A 17,196-nucleotide genomic window follows, 5' to 3' on the forward strand; every position below is an offset into this window, starting at 1 on the left:
GTATGCAACAGCATTTGTTTTGCAGTATTTGTTTTGTTAATACATTGTGGCCTTATTAAAAAAGAGCCTGTTTGAAATAAAATAAATGGTTTCAAAAGTTATGGTGTGATATATTTACCAACTTATCTACTTGGCAGAGTTTGCACTACCTTTTTATTGTCAAACATAATATTTACCCATCAATTTTTACATGATAATTGCGTTTCATTTTCATTCTGTTTAATATTCAACAAGTTGAACAGATAATCCACCCTAACCCCGCTACTTGGTATCGGTATCGGTGAGTACCTAAACTGAAGTACTCGTACTTGTACTCAGTCTTGAAAAAACTGGTATCGGGACAAGTTGCATGTTTATAAATGTCAGGTAGCATGATGGTGTGAGGTCATGTGAGCAGCCAATCAGGAGTAACGCTGCAGCACTTGGCACGTGGTCACTGCCACCTCACACATGCACAGTTCAGMGTTTCTGAGGCAACAAAACATAAAAACAAAGAGGTGAAGATGAATGAGGAAGGCAGGATGKACACTGACACGTTGAAGCTCTTCTCTCTTCTGGACAGAGTGCAGGAAATGAGCATCTTTATAGATTTATGAGCTCATCTGAGACTCCAATGAAACTCAAAGCTGTCTGAAGCAGCCCATTTCCCTCAGATCAACATGCAGTTTGACCTGCTGTCTCCTCCCTGACAGAGTGAACACAGAGTGTCACAACAAGAGAAGTGAAGCAGAGGAGGAGGCACAGAGGAAATAAAAGACTGATGACATGCAGCGATGGCGGCAGCGCGGACATGATGACTCAAAGACAAGATAATGGAGGCGGAGCATCGGGTGGGAGACGGCTGAGGCGGCGAGACGCACGGTGCGATCGGGACAACCTACCTGGCACTTGCAATTGTCCCTCCGTTGCCCCTGGTTACTCAGACTAATAAGACTGCCAGAACGTACCATAGGGGTGCGGTGTCGAACCTTGGTCTGGATGCAGCCATCRCTCTCAAACTGGATCAGGTCGTTGAGGGGATCCCAAGGCCTTGTGCTGAGGAGAGACAGAGAAAGAACGATTTCCTCTCTTATTACAATCACTTATAATCATGTTCAACAATCTTTTTWCAATCTCTTTCCTCTGCAGTTACAAGGAGCTACCTGTAGATGGCGCCCAGTGCACTACTATCAACTCCACTGAGGAAGACATGATTGTTTTAAACCTTTTGAAAGATATAAAAGCATAAGAAAATGGTTTTTAAAATACATKGTTTCCTTGAGATATACATTAATTTACCATCAAGTTTCCTTGTTTGTGACTGGTTAGGTTTTTATTAGTTGAACTCAAAGTGCCTAAGGCTTCACCTACATTTAGTTTCAGCATAACAAAAGAAAAAAAAACTGATGAAAATGGTTTGGTCGTTTGGTGMGGTTGTGCTTTGTTGCAAGGGGACTAGGGCTGCCCGATGTGTGTGATAGACGGTAGAAACGATATGAAGTTGGCCTACGGTAGAAATTTATCCTCTACCGTCCTGTGGTCAACTGAGCGGAAGGAGTTGGTAAAAAAAAAAAGAGAGAGTGTCAGGAGAGAGAATAAACTTTCCCCCTCCCACTGTAGAAAAGCTAGGTTGTGTCGCGGGATCATTTCCTCCCTCCCTCCCACTGCACGTCACACAGAGCGAAACATTAACAACYGTAGATTTTTCACACCTAAGTTGTCGGAGAAAAAAAATTGTTTTTTACGTATTGTTACCCACAGAGATGATAAAAAGAACTGGACGTCGTTCAAAAAAATAATAAATAATAAATCCATCTTGTTAATGAGTCGCTTCTGCTCTGATGATGAAGATGCGGGTCAGTTCAGCAGGCAGAAGCTCATTGTATGGCAGGCAGATGATACATTTATTTGGCTTCACCACACTTATATTCTAGTTATCTGAAAATGTTTTATGACTAGGACTATATGCAGCTTAAGGTCCTGTCACACATTTTAGACAACTTATGACAACTTAGATTTTTTTTTATGTCTAAAGTACTAATTTTACTTTACTTTACTGGTTATAACATCCACTTTATTTTGATATTGTTGAAAATTTGAGAAATGTTTTAGTTTTGCAATATATAAAAAACATCTTTTTGTACTCATGTTATATTTATTTGTACTACAGCAAAAATACTGGGTTTGTTTATGATTATAGTTTTCTGCAAAAAATAATGCTCTAAAAATTACATTATCTTTGCTTTTTGTGATAATTTTCTACTGCGATATATACCGTTACCGTGAAGGGATTCAATTTATATTGTGATATGAATTTGAGGTCATACCGCCCAGCCCTAAAAGGGACTATAATTTAAAAACAAAGCCACGCAGATGACAGTCATTGCTCCCACAGGACAGAAATGATTGGGGGAGGACAGAGCACAGAGCAGGAAATAAAGATGGTGCTGTTATTAAAACTGCAACACCATTTAGAATACCAAGAGCATCTCGTTTACGGCAGTTTTGTGATGATACACTTCTAATTTCAGGACGATGTTGGCAAATGCGTGCTGCAACCGAAAAGACACGAGATGCTCTGCGTTCCTTGACCCACAACAGCTCATTGTTTGTAGAGTAGTGTTAGCATTAGCAACACTGAAGGGCTAATTGTTACCACCTCTAAAGTGGGTCTCGGTCTGCTTGTTTAGTCTGCAATAGGGTTCCCATGAGTGTATTCACACCTGCATAAAAGGTTCAGACCAATGGGGTCCATTTAAAATGGACCACATGCATCAGGTGTGAATACAACCTAAATTTGAGTGAATTTTTATCTTTTTTCAGCCAAAGGAGGACATCTGACAGCAGCTCATAATGAAGTGCWCATGTACCAGATTAAACAAATACCCTTAAGGGTTCTAGTGGGTTTTGTCAACCGGATGACCAAAGAAGAGTCTTGATGCAGAAGGGTCCTTTTAGTAGGTATACTGGTGTGGGTTCATGATGAGGGTAATGTTTTTCTGTTATCACCAATGTATACAGTTGATTAAGTCAGTATCTCCTTGGTTTTTAGCTGTAGGCAACTAAAAACTGGTGCACAGCTGCAAGAAAACATGTCGATTTTTAGATGTGGTCTCACTGATTGAGGACTCAAGACACACTTGTGCAAGTCCCACCAATATTTTGCAGACTCCCTGCATTATTGTGGTGAAGCATTTCAAGGAACTTGCCGTTTCATTACGCAGACTTGTTTCTGCTTTATGCAGATGATGTGGTTCTTTTTGGTGTCTTTGGGCCAAGACCTTCAGCTGTCAAACTGAGAACATGCTTCTCAACTGGAAAAGGGAAAATATCTGAGTGTCTTGTTCACAAGTGATAAATGGTAAATGGACTGTACTTATATCGCCCCTTTCTACCCAACCAGGACACTCAAAGTGCTTCACACTACAATCTGTGTCCTCATTTACCCATTCACACAGCACTCTATTAGGTCGCTACAAAGCTAACATGTACAATCATCTATGGAGACTAATCAGTGCCAATCACATTTATACACTGATAAAACACACATCAGAGACATTGGGGGTGAAGTGTCTCGCCCAAGGACACAACTGAGACAGCTGGAACAGGGGTTCGAACCAGCAACCTACCAGGATGACTCCCCTAACCACTCTGCCACAGCCACCCCAGGGTGGAGCAACAGATTGGGGTCTCACTCTCAGTAATGAGGGCATCACTTCGGTCGGTCAAGGTGAAGAAAAAGCTGAACTGAAGGGCAAAGCCCTTGATTTACTGGTCTGTCWACGTTCCAACCCTCACCTGTGGTCATGAGACGTGGATCATAACCAGCAGAACCACAAGAATCCACAAGCATCATGAAAACTCTCTTGTGAATKTTGTTAGCCATTTGGCATTGCATGTTAAATACTGGCTACTACTTTACTTTATAAAAATCAGCAYGTGTGAAGTCACTTCTCTGATCAACTAATTAAGACTTGGCTCTCAAACCTCACCAGCTTTGGGAGAAAGAGAAACCACTTACTCAGCATATTTGTAATGCCACTCTCCAGTGATGGGGTCCTGCTCAAACAAGGCGGGAACCCAGTCCTCACATTTAGCTTTACGCTCGCGGGCTGCTTTCCTCTGAGCTTCCTCCAGGATGAACTTCTCATTGGTGGCTTCAGTCTGGTCCTTGTTGATGATGGCTCGGGTCACGTGCTGCCACAGTCTGGGTGAGAGAGGACATACAGTCATAAAAAGTAAACATTTAAAAGTGACAAAACATATGAAAAATTAACAACAGTGAAGACATTTTATCAACCAAAGGGTAAAAATCTGTTATTATTGATGTGGCTGATGCATTAACATTTATAGACCTTTTAAGTCTAAACTAAATTTATGATTTCTTAAAAAGTTTTTGATGACTGTGGGTGAGGTCAAAATAACAAAAAACTTTGCCTCCAATACAAAAAGGGCAAAATATATAATGTAATATTCACTGAATGTTCCAYATGGTTTTAATGTTTTGTTTCTATAAAAGGACAAATTTATCTGAGTGACATCATCACCGTCAAAAACTTCAATTTCTTTTCTAAACGCTGAGTCAGCATTACCGCTCTTTTCCTGTTTATACGTACGTGCTATTTAAACATTCATGTATCAAAATGTTTAAATCTATCAGGAATATTGAGCCATGACTTGGTTTTCATAGATTTAATACTTAATAAAAACTTTTAAGTACACTCAGATCTCTTTAATTCCTTCAACAGAAGAACATCTTTTTGAAATCTGCTTTAGCATACTTGCTATGATTTTGTTTTTCTATGTTACTTTAGGATACCTTCCTGCCACTATTAGCATGAAATTTTTATTCTGCTACTTTTAGCTGTTGTTTTATTATTGTTATCTACTGTGCTGCTAAATTTAGCATTTTGCTACATTTAAATTCAGCTACCATTCTGCTTCTTTCATCTGTTAGCTATAGTTTTGCTATAGTTTAGCAAATTTTTGACACCGTTTTACCAGTTTAAGGTTAAGAAATTTTTTTTTCTTCTTTTAGCTACGGTTTTGCTAATTTTACCATCTAATTTGAGCTCATTTTAGCTTTAGAATCTGTTTTGCTAATCTTAGCTCGTGTTCTGCTGCCTTGGTATTTAACTTGTTTTGCTGCTTTTAGCTTATTTTATGCTCATTTTAGCTGCTGTTCTGCTTGTTCTAATTTTATCAACTCAGTTTCAGTAGTAGTAGCTCTTAGAACCAGAACAATCAGTATAATGGCTCGGTCACTGCCTGGTTAATGTAGCTTCATGTCTCAAGGTTGGTTTATACTTCGAGTTGCACGTCTTGTGCAGCACTATGTGGCCCTCTGGTAGTGTCAACAAAAAAAAAGTGTCCCCTTCTACCATTCACTTTAAATCCTCAGAATAAGACAATAACGAGAAACAAACACCTTTCAGTTTATGGGAAGGACTGAGGATTTGGCTGCTAAGATTCGGTGTACCTCTCTGACTCAAACTCCCCCTGCTCCTCTGGTGGGACGGTGTAGCGTATCAGCCTGTTCTGCCTCAGCTCAGGTGTTGGGTTCCAGAAAGTCTCCACGGTCCCGGTTTTCTTATCGTTGATGAAGATCTCACTATCCTGTTAGAGAGGAGGTTAAAAACAACACTGAACGAGGGAACGTTTTCAATTTGTCAGACTTTAAAGAAGAATGTGTTTTACCCAGTGACCCTCCAGTGTCGCCAGCACCTCCTTTCCCAGCTTGATCTTCCCAGAGATCTGATTGACGCAGTCGCTGCTGCCCAGAAATGGCTGAAGGACGGAAAGAAKCAGGAAGAAGGAAAACGGGAAGGAATGGAGGATTTCCAGAGGAGCAGTGTATACAACAAGACGGGGCCAAAAAAAAAACAAGGTAAGGTAAGGAAAAGTTTAAAAGAGGGAGAAATATACACGTCTCATATAGTTTCTGTGTAAACTTATTTTAAGTGCATTAAGTTAAACTAAATGTTTATTTATTCTAGTCCGCATAGATTATTTCAAAATCGGATATTTTCTATATTATTGTTTGAAATGGTCGACCTGAGCTGTTGGTTTTATTCTGATCATACCTGACGCTGATTAGTGGTGATAATGAGGTGGATGAGTGGGTGGGTCAGAGTTGGGAAGTGGGATATTTAAAGGAGTGGAATGGAGGGGTGACAGGGAAGTGAGACATTCATAAAAGTCATGAGAGAAAAACTCTAGCACAGGGTTTACATTACAGACAAGCCTCACCTTAAAGTACTAACTACCTTCTCTTCACTAACTACCATGAATCTACAGTAAAAATAAATAAAAAAGCACAAGCGTACCTTTAGTTTGAACTCAAGCTGAGCGCTGTAGCCTGTTTTCTCACATGCAACAGTGATCTGACCTCCAAGTTCCAGCGTCATGGTCCCGTAAAGTATGCCTTACAAAAAAAAAAAAAGTTATTTCGATCAGAGCTGACCGTTTGAAAACTTCATCAGAAAACAGGAAACTATTGCAGAATGCTTCTAAAAGACGAAATGTAACAACATCTCAAATAAAACTACATTCATACAATTACCAGAGGTCTGGGTAAACATTTACCTGCTTAAACCTGAGCAAAGGGTTAACAAGTGTGGTCTGATTTTTTTAAGGAAAAACAATTTGGAATACATCATAATAACCAAATTATTTTACTTGCACAGCTTTCTTGGTGAAAGGACAGTTTGAGGGTTGGGAACCATTGATTTAAGATAATTGAAGTCTGTAAATGTAATCTGCTGCAGTAACAGCTGTCAGAGCAGACTGAATACGACAGTGTACTCAGRTTGTTTCTGTTCATGTTCAGAGGATTTTGCAGTCTAAATGCAACACCCTCGCTTCTGCTGRAACACAATTTCATTTTATTTCATTTTCAGAATTTGGAGGATGGTCTTCCCAAAACGCTGGACTATCACTTTTTTAAATTGTCAAACTTGGTGATTGATGCTAGCTTACCAAAGAGTGAGTGAGTTTGGCTGGGCAGTAAAAGGTARCATGGTTAAAGCCTTTCCTCTGCCTACATCCCCCTGGATCTGAGTTCAGTAAAATTATCAATATTCTATCAGACAAATTTTCTACTGATACTGATTATATATCATGATTTATATTATTATTGTTTCATCGCCCAGCCCTACAATAGCTACATTTAAATACAAAAGCTACAAACATCTGTAATTCTGCAGAAGAGCAACCTGAAGTGCAGCTGTGTTCCCCTCTGGGAGGAACAAACACTGGTCCACTGGTATATACACTGATTCATTGGTTTGACTGAAGGATCAATCAGTCAATGACAACAAATGTATTCATTAGTGTTAGAGACGAGGGAATTAGAGCTGGTCTTCTGCAAACTGAATGCAATGTGTGCAGCTGTGGTGCAGCTGTGGGGCCAACTCGAGGCTGGAAAATCACAGGTTCGATTCTTTCCGAAACCTACTCCCCAACTGCTCGCCGGGCGCTTACATACAGCTACAACCGAACTTTCAGTAACTTTTCTACATTTAGTTTGAAATACCAGCATAAACAATATAAAGTATCACAAATAAAAGATGCACTCTAACCTTTACAGTGAGCGTAGGGCATGTTCATCACGTAGTCCTCCCCTCGATTGAGAAAAGTGAGACGAGCCTCACCGTCTAATATGGCTGACAGGGAGTTTCCTAATACGCAGCAACATGAATCCAACCATCAATTAATGGTGATGAAACAAACAAACAAACAGCTAAATAAACTCTGTATTTGTACCGTAGAACTTGGACTTGGCGAGGATGCTGCCACTGAGGCAGAACCCGTCCTTTCTGTTGCTGACGTAGAAGGCTGACACCGGCGGGTGGTGGGACACCTGGAGAAGAGTTTCAATCAGACGAATGAGAAATACCTGCTGTTTTTAGTTTACYGATCAAACTGTGACATGGTTTATGTTCGTACACATGCAACACGTGAGCCTGACCTGTTCGGCGATGTAAAAGGTTTTGCTGTTTGTCTTCTGATGGAGCCACATGCAGCGATACGTCTCCCCAATGATGGGGTTGTAAGGCTTCTTCAGCCCCTGAGGATGAACCACCACCAACATCATTTGGTAGAACTTATTTTTCAGAACATACAGACCAAAACAGAGGGAGCTGAACAGACCTTTGGCTTTTTGTAAAATCCAGAGATGTACCATTTCACCACCTTCTTCATCCGGTCGTAGGCATTCTCTTCAACTGCAGCTCTGRAACAGAATTCTTAACTTAGAGTGAGGTTTATCTTCAACAGTTTGATTGTTAAACAAAAAACTTGTTCAAACTGCTGTACTAACAAGAACTGACTGATATGACTGATTTGCTTAGAGAGTGATAAGTGACAAATCTGATCAACTTTTATGTAATGTGACATTTAGCAGATTTTTACCCAATTCAGACACTCCAGCATAAAAAAAATCAATAAACAAAAAAATCTACTTTAGATAASGAAGTGGGGAATGGTTATAAATTTTGATTAGTTTTGATTCAATTAAGTCTGTGATAATGAAGCAGTMTCATTTGCCCATCTAACTCAATCTAACTGCCATGGATCCATGGCAGCATACGATGATGATATGGATCAATGTTTTCAGTTTATCTTGATGTAATTAATCGATATATTAATGTGAAGCGATGTATTGTTACATCACTAATGCTTGATTCACACCAAACACACTTTGAGCAGCAGGAGCGGCCGGTTTACATACAAAGTCTATGGTGACGCGTGTCTAAGGGTCTTGTGGCTCGTCTAGCGTGGCGCGCAACGAAGTGATAGGTGCGGTTTGAGCGTTTGACGTGCATGCGGTGCGTCCAAAGCAGCCGACACTCGAGTTGAAAAATCTGAACTTTCGCTGCTCAACGCGCAGCGTCAACCAATCAGAGAGACTCTTTTTTCCACGTGACAGTTTCCTGAATGTTGCCCACTAACCTGAAACAGACGGACAGGAGCTCTTTAGCTGAAATCAACCGTCTGTAGTTGGTGTTCTGGCTGGAGATATCAGCACTGATGTGGGTCAGCAGCTCGTTAAACTGACCGCATTGTTAAACTGGGCTCGGGACAAAAATAGTCCGTTAGCTCGTAGCTCCCGGAGTGGTGAAACTCACCAAAAAGACTGCCTCTAAATTATCTGGTGAATTAATTATCTGGTGTGCRCAACGTTCGCTTGCTCTTTAGTAAATAAAACAAAGGTTTTATTTCATCTTTATTTTATCTGCCATTAAAGACAGACCAGATGAAAACCAAGACGCTCCTCCCATAAAACCGTCTTCAGACATGTGTCTAGTCTCGGTCCTGGTTTGAATGTATCGCGTCCAACTTGAGGCTTTGGGCACGTTTTAGATGCTCAAAACGTGTTTGGTGTGAATGTAGCTTAGGTTTTAGGGGTGTAAGAAAATGGCGCCCTGTATCATTTTTTATTAAGTCTTRAAACGTAAACCATCATGCCAATGGTTCTTTATTGTGCTGTTTAGCCTTTGGCCACTAGTTGGCAGCAGTTAGGCAGCCATTTGACTTCTCCTCTCTTAAAGAGCCAGAGAGTATAACGCTAGCTCAAACATTAGCACTGCGAGTAAACGTGAGCACTAAAATTTTTGTGGATTAAACCAACACCCGCTGCCTTTAAAGCTGAGTTAGTGTTGCCAACTGTCCCGTGTCAACTTTAAGCATCTTGTTCAGAACACTCTTTCTCCTAACTGCAGTCTGAGGTCAGTTGTCATGTTATGGAAGGCAGGTAGGCATTTGTCTAACACCCTCAGGGATGGTACTAAAGTGACCAAAGGCAACAATCATATGAAACACAGAGGGTATTGACATGAAGGGCGTACTCGCGATCCCCCCGGACCCAGATACAGGCTATTCTTAGTGTTGGGTGACCATCCATCCATCCATCCATCCACATATTTTTAATAAATTAATATTATAAATCTTAAAACTGCTACAAATATTTTATCAAACTGTTTAATGGCACATTTGACCCAACCTTTGAAAACATGGTTGAAATAAGAAAAATGAAACATAAAATAAATCTAAAACATACTGAGTTTTTTAAAATAAGAATTGTTGGAGAAAACAAATGAGAATATACTGCAACATGTCATGACACCTCTGTCATGTTATATACCAGATCACACAAATTTTTGCCAATACACAATCACAATAGGCACCTGTTTGAATTACTGCGTTTCATAACCGTTTAATTCTACGTAAATGAYGGTTTCTTGTGAAACTGACAACAGTATAAAGTTTTTGAAATAGTGTTCAAATTCTTGGCAATAACAGTTTTGAGATTGGAGTTGTGTTAAAACTATTATTTTCGCTTCTATTCCCCAAAGTAAAAATGTCATAGACATGCAACCCCAAACATCATCAACTACACCAACACTGGTAAAATAAACGTAAAAAATAATGGTAACACAAATAGAATAAACTCATATTAAACTACTTTTTCTCCACATTAAATATTATTGTTGTCATCTTTGGTAAACATTATAGAGAAAATAAACTTGTAGAAACTATTTTTTATTTGATAAACCCAAAGAGGGGTCACTTCCTTTGGGAACCACTGCTTTAATCTATATAAAACCATGTAGCAAGCCTTACTCTGACAGGAAGTCGGCATGATAGTAGTAGTCAGACAACTTGTCCAGGAAGGATCTTGGCTCCAGGATGAATGTGGGCAGTACAACCTTGGACAGATCCATGCCGGGTCGAACTTGCTTCAACAGGGTCCAGATGAGAGATTTATTCTCCTCTGATACGGTTTCGGTCTGTGCAGCCTCACCAGCCTGAAAACACACATATGAAACATTAGAGATGCACAGACCTTTACAGAACATCTGGGTGTTTAATCAGGTGTTTAATTAGTGAGACGCCGGACTCCATCAGTATGGAGCTTGGTGTTAGTTTAACATTTGTCACCTTGTTCTCACATGTTCTTTGAGACAACCACGCAAAGGAAACAGCACAATATGTCATGTTATAACATGAAAACCTCAGCAGAAAAAACCCACTTTTTCTCAAAACTTATAAATAAATATTTGATATAAATAMAAATCTAAGTAGKAACAGAGTAAAAGTTGACTGAACTYTTTGCTCCGTACCTCTCCTAACTCCTCATGAGACTGTTCCATGTATGGGGTCTCACACAGATGTTCATTAGGGTCCAGGTCAATGTACGAGTCATCCTGGCGCTCCGACGTGTCACTGTCGCTCTCTTCACTCTTTTCCAGGTTCTCCGGGTCCGACTCCTCATGGTCCGGTTCTCCTTCCCTGTCTGATTTGTCCGAGTACAGGTCCACATCTTTCAGATGGTCGCTGTCATTAAACCTGAAGAAGAAATYATCCAAAATTTGCTGTTAGCGAGCAAATGAACCCAGTAAGACCAACTGCTAGCATGGTTTTATCTGAAGTCATCAGACCAGTATTCATTAAAGGAGTCCAGACTGATACAGAGCATGTTTTGTTGAGAAATTACAGAGTTATGGGCTTTTTGATTAAAYCTTGAAAATAAGTGTATTCACACACTAAAAGTGTCACACAGTGACGTGTTGTTTATGACTAGGCCKGCCACGATAAGCAATAAATCTATTAATCGAAGGATAAATTAAAATGAGGCTGATAATTTTCCTGCTTGTTTGTTCTCTTCGTGTCTCCCTCTTTTCTACTCCTCAGCACAGGGAGGAGTGAACTCTGGCGTCAGGTATTTGCCAGGTGCGTGGTCTCTAACCTCTGTAGCATGAGAGCCCTGTAAACAAGYATTTAGCTAAAGGAGATGCCCTCTTTCAGCTGGCGACGCTTCAGCACACCGTACTGAACCTTGCGAGAATACTGAGAGTATTTTTTTCTTTTAATATGTAAAATTTGTAAACTTCATAAATGTCATAAGCAGCACAAGAATGACCACAAGTTTTTTTTACGACATTAAAGAAAAACAGGCCGGCTTGGATAAAGGAGGTGGGAAGTTTTGCAGCTTTAGCAGATGTTGTGTGTTGTTTACACAAACTCCGCTGCAGGTCAGTTCGTAACTTTTTTTAATGTAAATTTCATAATTATTATTTTCAATATTATCATCGATCGCAATAATTTGTTTTGAGTACAGTAAAATTTGATGTTTTTGTTTTGTTTTGTTAACTGAAGATTATTATTGTTTGAATTTATACTTAAGGAAAAAGGGGCAGATATAAGATTTTTTTTCTTCTCTCTGCCGCCTTTCATTTAATTTTATTTGTACTTTCTTTTTACTGTACATAGAATTAATTTAGTTTTTTAAGAAATGAATAAAGTTTTTGAAATTGAAACTGAAAATTTGGTATTGTGACAGGCCTGTGTGTGTAAAATGTGTATTATGCCAAATGTCTTTTTTTAGTAACGTTTTCTTCCAATTTTTGTGTATTGGAAAATATTGGAAAATGCACGTCACAGACACTTAAAAATAAGTGATTATGGCATCTTGAACATGGATGATTCTAGAAGCTGTAGATGTATACTTTCTGCAAGTTAAGTTAACTCGGGGGTGGGGGGGGTGGGGGTAAAAACAACAGCATCTACTGTTAGATTCATTAAATACAGATTCATCATCTCACGGCTGGTCAGGATTTAAAGYTTCAGTGACGTGAACCATTCAGCACTTTTTAGAGAAAACTAACAGTTTAGGACGATTGCAAGRCAAAGCAGTAGTTAGCCTAGCCTTTCCCTGGTGGAGTTTATATGTTCTCCATGCACACACAAGAGTTTTCTTTGGGAACTTTAGTTCTGCAGTCTAAAAACATGCCTGTTAGATTCACTGACAACTCTAACATGTCTCTAAGTGTGAGTGAGAGTGTTGATGACTGYCTCTCTGTGTGATGCAACTACAGCGCCTGTTTAATATATCCACTCACTGAAAGCCGTGAATGTTGTGAGCTCTGAGGAGGCTGTAGAAGTTAATGGAGTGTTCTCCACTAGTGGAGACTGTGCTCATGTCCTCCTTCCCCTCGCGGATCATGGTCCTCTTCAGCAGRCTGGAGCACTTCAGGGCCAGCTCTAAGGCGTCCATCCAGCATCGGCCTAGGAGACAAATTTCAGCTGATGAATAAATWGTTAAGTTGTAATATCAATGCAGCTACTTTCAAGTACTCAGTGCAATTTGTGAAACCAAACATATTACGTTACTCAGAATTATATCAAACGGTACAGTTGTGTTCAAATGAGAACTCTGACAATCAGAGGTCAGACAGACCATTGGATCATCCAAGGAGGGTTCTATTTTTCTTTTGTAACAAGTTTTTACAAAATCAACAACCTGGCCCTACTATCTTCTTATAGTTCTGATATGACAACAGTTGTTAAAAAATAAATTTTGGGGATCAAGCTGAGCAGTGTAGCACCATGAAGACAGAGCTCAGCCTTCAAACACCTGCTGCTTCTCCACAACCTGTTCTAAACCAGTCAATTTAAAGTCTCAATCGTTTTCAACTTACACACTATYCATGATAAACTTATTAGTTTATTTTAATTTAAAATGTAAAAAAATAAACAATTTCAACTTTTTTCCTCAWCATATAGCTTGAGTTCAAAAAGTGTAAATATGTACACATGCATTAAAAATGGCTCTTCCATGGACGTCGCCATTGTTGACTTATTTTTACTGACTTCAGCTGTTTGCTAGTTAGCATCCGGTCACACATTTCAATTCCAATTTTATAAATTTAAGGACACATGAACTGTCTTTATGAGAAAAATAGTGTGAGGATTTTGTTTCTTACTTTACAAATTTCTTTTTGACTGGTCTTCAGTGAATACCTTTRAAGCAGAGGCTTGGATGTGAATGAGATGATGTCATTTTAACAGGAAACAGATAAGCAGTTTCAGTTTGGACAACAATTTACTTGGGGGTTAAACTGTTGCAGTGAAACAAGATTTTATTGTGAAAATCCATTAATGGATTTCTCCATCACTCAGAGTGATCTGCCACYGATGAGTCAAAGATCTAGATGTAAATGGCAGCTTGTCTCTTACCATCAGACTCAGAGGCAGCGCGGAAGATGAGGTGGCTGCTGGGTAACGGCTGCGTAATGGAGCCCACTGCTTCTCCTTTAGGACCCTAACAACAAGAAAAGACAGAGGGATGAGAACCGTGTCACACACTATAACAGGGTTGAAGAGTGATGACTGTATCAGTTCAATTAGTGTTTGAAGATGCTCTTAGAAGCCCCATGTTACTTCTTTTAGCTACTAATATAACGTCATTGCTAGAATTGAATGAAGATGCATATTTGCATGTATGAGGGATATTTACAGAATGAATGAGGAGCTTATTTTGGTGAAAGTGAAGAGCCGAGGGAAGCAGGACAGCTCTTTCATGACAAAAACAACCACGACAACACTCGCAGAGTGAGTGATGAATACCAAATCACAGCTAGAGAGGACAGCTTAAGAGCCGCAAGCACAAGAACAAATGCAGCCTGGGAGCTGCCAAATATGAAAATGGCTTCTCGATGAATCATTTTTAATTATCCGTTTCAAATTAAACTAATATATGCTCCTAATTATGAGGTGTTATCCACATCAGGACAATAACTGATGAATTATATTTTCAATGCATGAAACAAAGGAGGTACTATTTTATGACTCTTCCCGATAATTAGTTTGTATTTTTTCTGTTTCAATCTGTCAAAGATAAAAGAGGCTGTGTTTAACATGTATCTGTATACATATGAAACTGCCCAGTGGTTTACTTACATTCTCTTTTCATAAATACTGTATTGATGTGTATAATGCCCAAAAATTACCTGTAAATTTGGGGACTTAGGAGTAAATGTTGACCGGCTTTTTTCTAATGTACTACCACAGTAAATTAAAGTATGTTCTTGTATATAACTGAAATATTGGGTCATGGAGGATAAATTACAATTTTTTCCACTGCGCTCCCAATGCAGAATACATCACAAAGAGTGGACATCAGTTGCATGTTTTCATTATTAGCATCTGGTCACCACAGCTAATCAGTCTTAGCTTCCACAAATTGGCCATATTTTTGTTGCATTGTACCGATGTTCAGCTGAAATTTGGCATGATAGTAGCCGAATATAATTTACAAAACATACTCCAAACAATGCCAGATCACGCAAGTTGAGAATATCTTACTGACTTTTTAAAAAACTTTGCTTCAAATTGATTTAGCTTTCAGGGCCAGCAGGCTATAAGGAAATGCTAAGTTGGCCGTTTTCTCATCCTGCCTCTGCAGTCATCGACTTGAACAATACTGAAGTGAGCCCGCCTATCCTGTCCATTGTACTACTTTACTCTTTCGATGTGTTTTGGATGAGCATAGGTATTTCCTGACCTTGACGGCCCAGATGGACTGCTCCAGTGGGTGAAAGAGTTTGAAACAGAAGCCATCCTTCTTGGACGGCCTCTCGATCAGCTCGCAGGCGTTGAGCAGCACCGTTCCCACCCACTGCCCGTTTTTGTGAGTCTTATAGATCAGCAGGACACCAGGTTTCAGGACGCACCACAACTTGGTCCAGCTTTTTAGCGTGCCACGGATCTGGAGATACAGGTGTCACAGAAACAAAAAGCTCAGATTTGCACAGCCGAGCAGAACAAGTGAAGAGTCGCGGTGGACGTGGAAGAGGGTGCTCCCACCTTCAGCCAGTCRGCCATGACGATGACCGAAGGATCTGTGATGGTGCTGAGCAGCTCCTTGGTGGCCCGCTTCTTCTCTTCTCTGTAGTTCTTCTTCTGCACCTGCAGGGAGCACAGGAGGGTGAGTGATGTGAAACACAATCTACACAACTCTGCTCCTTTTCCACACTTGGTTTCTCTCCGTTTGCTGCTCAGTGTTTCTGTCWAAACAACACCTCGCTGTAACAGAGACTCCATTTGCATTTAATTTAAAATGCTATGTGTGCTGTTTATTTTGCACCGTGCTGATACTCATGAAAGGAAAACTATTATCTGTAAATTAAAACATACTGTAAGATAAGATTGTCTGACAAGCTTCTATAATTAAGCAACGTGGAAAAGAGTATTTTGATGACTTGTTGTGCTCGCCCTGAGAATTAGCGTCCGGATTCCCTTTAAGCAGCTTTAAAGCTCTCTTACCTTGAGAGACTCCTTCTTGGTGAGCTTCCCTCCAGATGCCGACACATCCTTGTCTGAGCCATTGTACAGCTTGGTTTCAGACTGACAACATACAGGAGGAAACAAAAGAAAAAAAAAAGAAAGAAATTGGAACTTGTTTACATCTGCCAGCTTCAAGTCAAGCTACTAAACAACTTTTAAGTTCAGCATGAGGATATTGTGGACAACGTGCTCTAAATGTGAGCTGCAAAGTGATTGCTTTTATTTTATTAAATGGCTTTGTTTTGTTTATTCAAGCAAAGCATGAAACCACTGTTCTCTCTTCATCTGTAGAAGTCAACTGTTTATGTGGCCAAAAAGAGAAACTAAGCCTCTAATTTGGGTGCAGAAGGAAGTTTTGATTATATTTATTTACCATATTTATGTGTGTATAAAAGCACAAAATGTAACTCCAAAAATCATCCATAATGTTGGGGGTATTATCTATTATACCGGAGTAAATTTTGACATTTTCTCATATAAAACKGAAATATATGTTTGAAGAAAAACTTGATTTTGTATCATTTTCAGCAAAATGCAGGAGGACACGCTTCTCCTCCTCCAACAGTGTCCCAAAATAATCTGTTTCTCCACCGRAGTGTAAAGGCTAAAAAATTCTGACATCTGCATGAGATTAGAAGTAGCAATTTACATATGTAGATTTTTAAATGCTTTTTAAGCAAAAAAAAAAGTGTCTCATTATACTCAAACTGCATCATACACGCATTAATACAGTTTGTATTTTTACATTTATTTATAGTAAAGTAACRCAAAATATATAAGCTGATTAATTTACTGACAACTACTAGGTACTACCGGCAGTTCTGATAACTATACTATTGTCACTACATGTCGATACTCTTGTGATAAATAGTATGTACCACCTCTTCTCCTTCCACCACATCARTATCTCTTGTGTTTTTGCCCAACCAGGCCACGGGTTGTTTGGTTCACTGCAATCAGCATTCATRAACCCTGTTTCTCAATTCTTCTTATTTACATCAGACTTTCACTAAAAGTATTTACTAGGGGTGTAAAAAAATATCAATACACTGAAATATCACGATATTTCATTTCCTGATACTGTATCGA

General features: G+C 39.5%; 1 protein-coding gene across 8 annotated transcripts in view; it reads right to left on the reverse strand.

Moving 5' to 3' along the window:
* osbpl8 (oxysterol binding protein-like 8) overlaps positions 1-17,196 on the reverse strand; it is a 110,743-nt gene that overhangs the window by 3,080 nt on the left and 90,467 nt on the right. For 6 of the 8 annotated variants that reach the window (XM_014015607.1, XM_014015606.1, XM_014015612.1 and 3 more), the window contains 16 exons: positions 16,087-16,167; positions 15,628-15,729; positions 15,326-15,529; positions 13,999-14,083; positions 12,882-13,047; positions 11,103-11,328; positions 10,603-10,787; positions 8,131-8,212; positions 7,949-8,047; positions 7,744-7,840; positions 7,560-7,658; positions 6,306-6,403; positions 5,677-5,766; positions 5,459-5,595; positions 4,001-4,186; positions 882-1,035 (listed from right to left, as the gene is read on the reverse strand). In XM_014015607.1, the coding sequence (XP_013871061.1) occupies positions 882-1,035; positions 4,001-4,186; positions 5,459-5,595; positions 5,677-5,766; positions 6,306-6,403; positions 7,560-7,658; positions 7,744-7,840; positions 7,949-8,047; positions 8,131-8,212; positions 10,603-10,787; positions 11,103-11,328; positions 12,882-13,047; positions 13,999-14,083; positions 15,326-15,529; positions 15,628-15,729; positions 16,087-16,167 (2,091 nt within the window). The remainder of the gene's footprint in view (positions 1-881; positions 1,036-4,000; positions 4,187-5,458; positions 5,596-5,676; positions 5,767-6,305; positions 6,404-7,559; positions 7,659-7,743; positions 7,841-7,948; positions 8,048-8,130; positions 8,213-10,602; positions 10,788-11,102; positions 11,329-12,881; positions 13,048-13,998; positions 14,084-15,325; positions 15,530-15,627; positions 15,730-16,086; positions 16,168-17,196) is intronic. The other 2 variants (XM_014015608.1, XM_014015613.1) reach the window with 1 other exon arrangement.

This window comes from Austrofundulus limnaeus, unplaced genomic scaffold (genome assembly GCF_001266775.1).
Source record: "Austrofundulus limnaeus strain Quisiro unplaced genomic scaffold, Austrofundulus_limnaeus-1.0 Scaffold132, whole genome shotgun sequence".
Taxonomy (NCBI): Eukaryota; Metazoa; Chordata; class Actinopteri; order Cyprinodontiformes; family Rivulidae; genus Austrofundulus; species Austrofundulus limnaeus.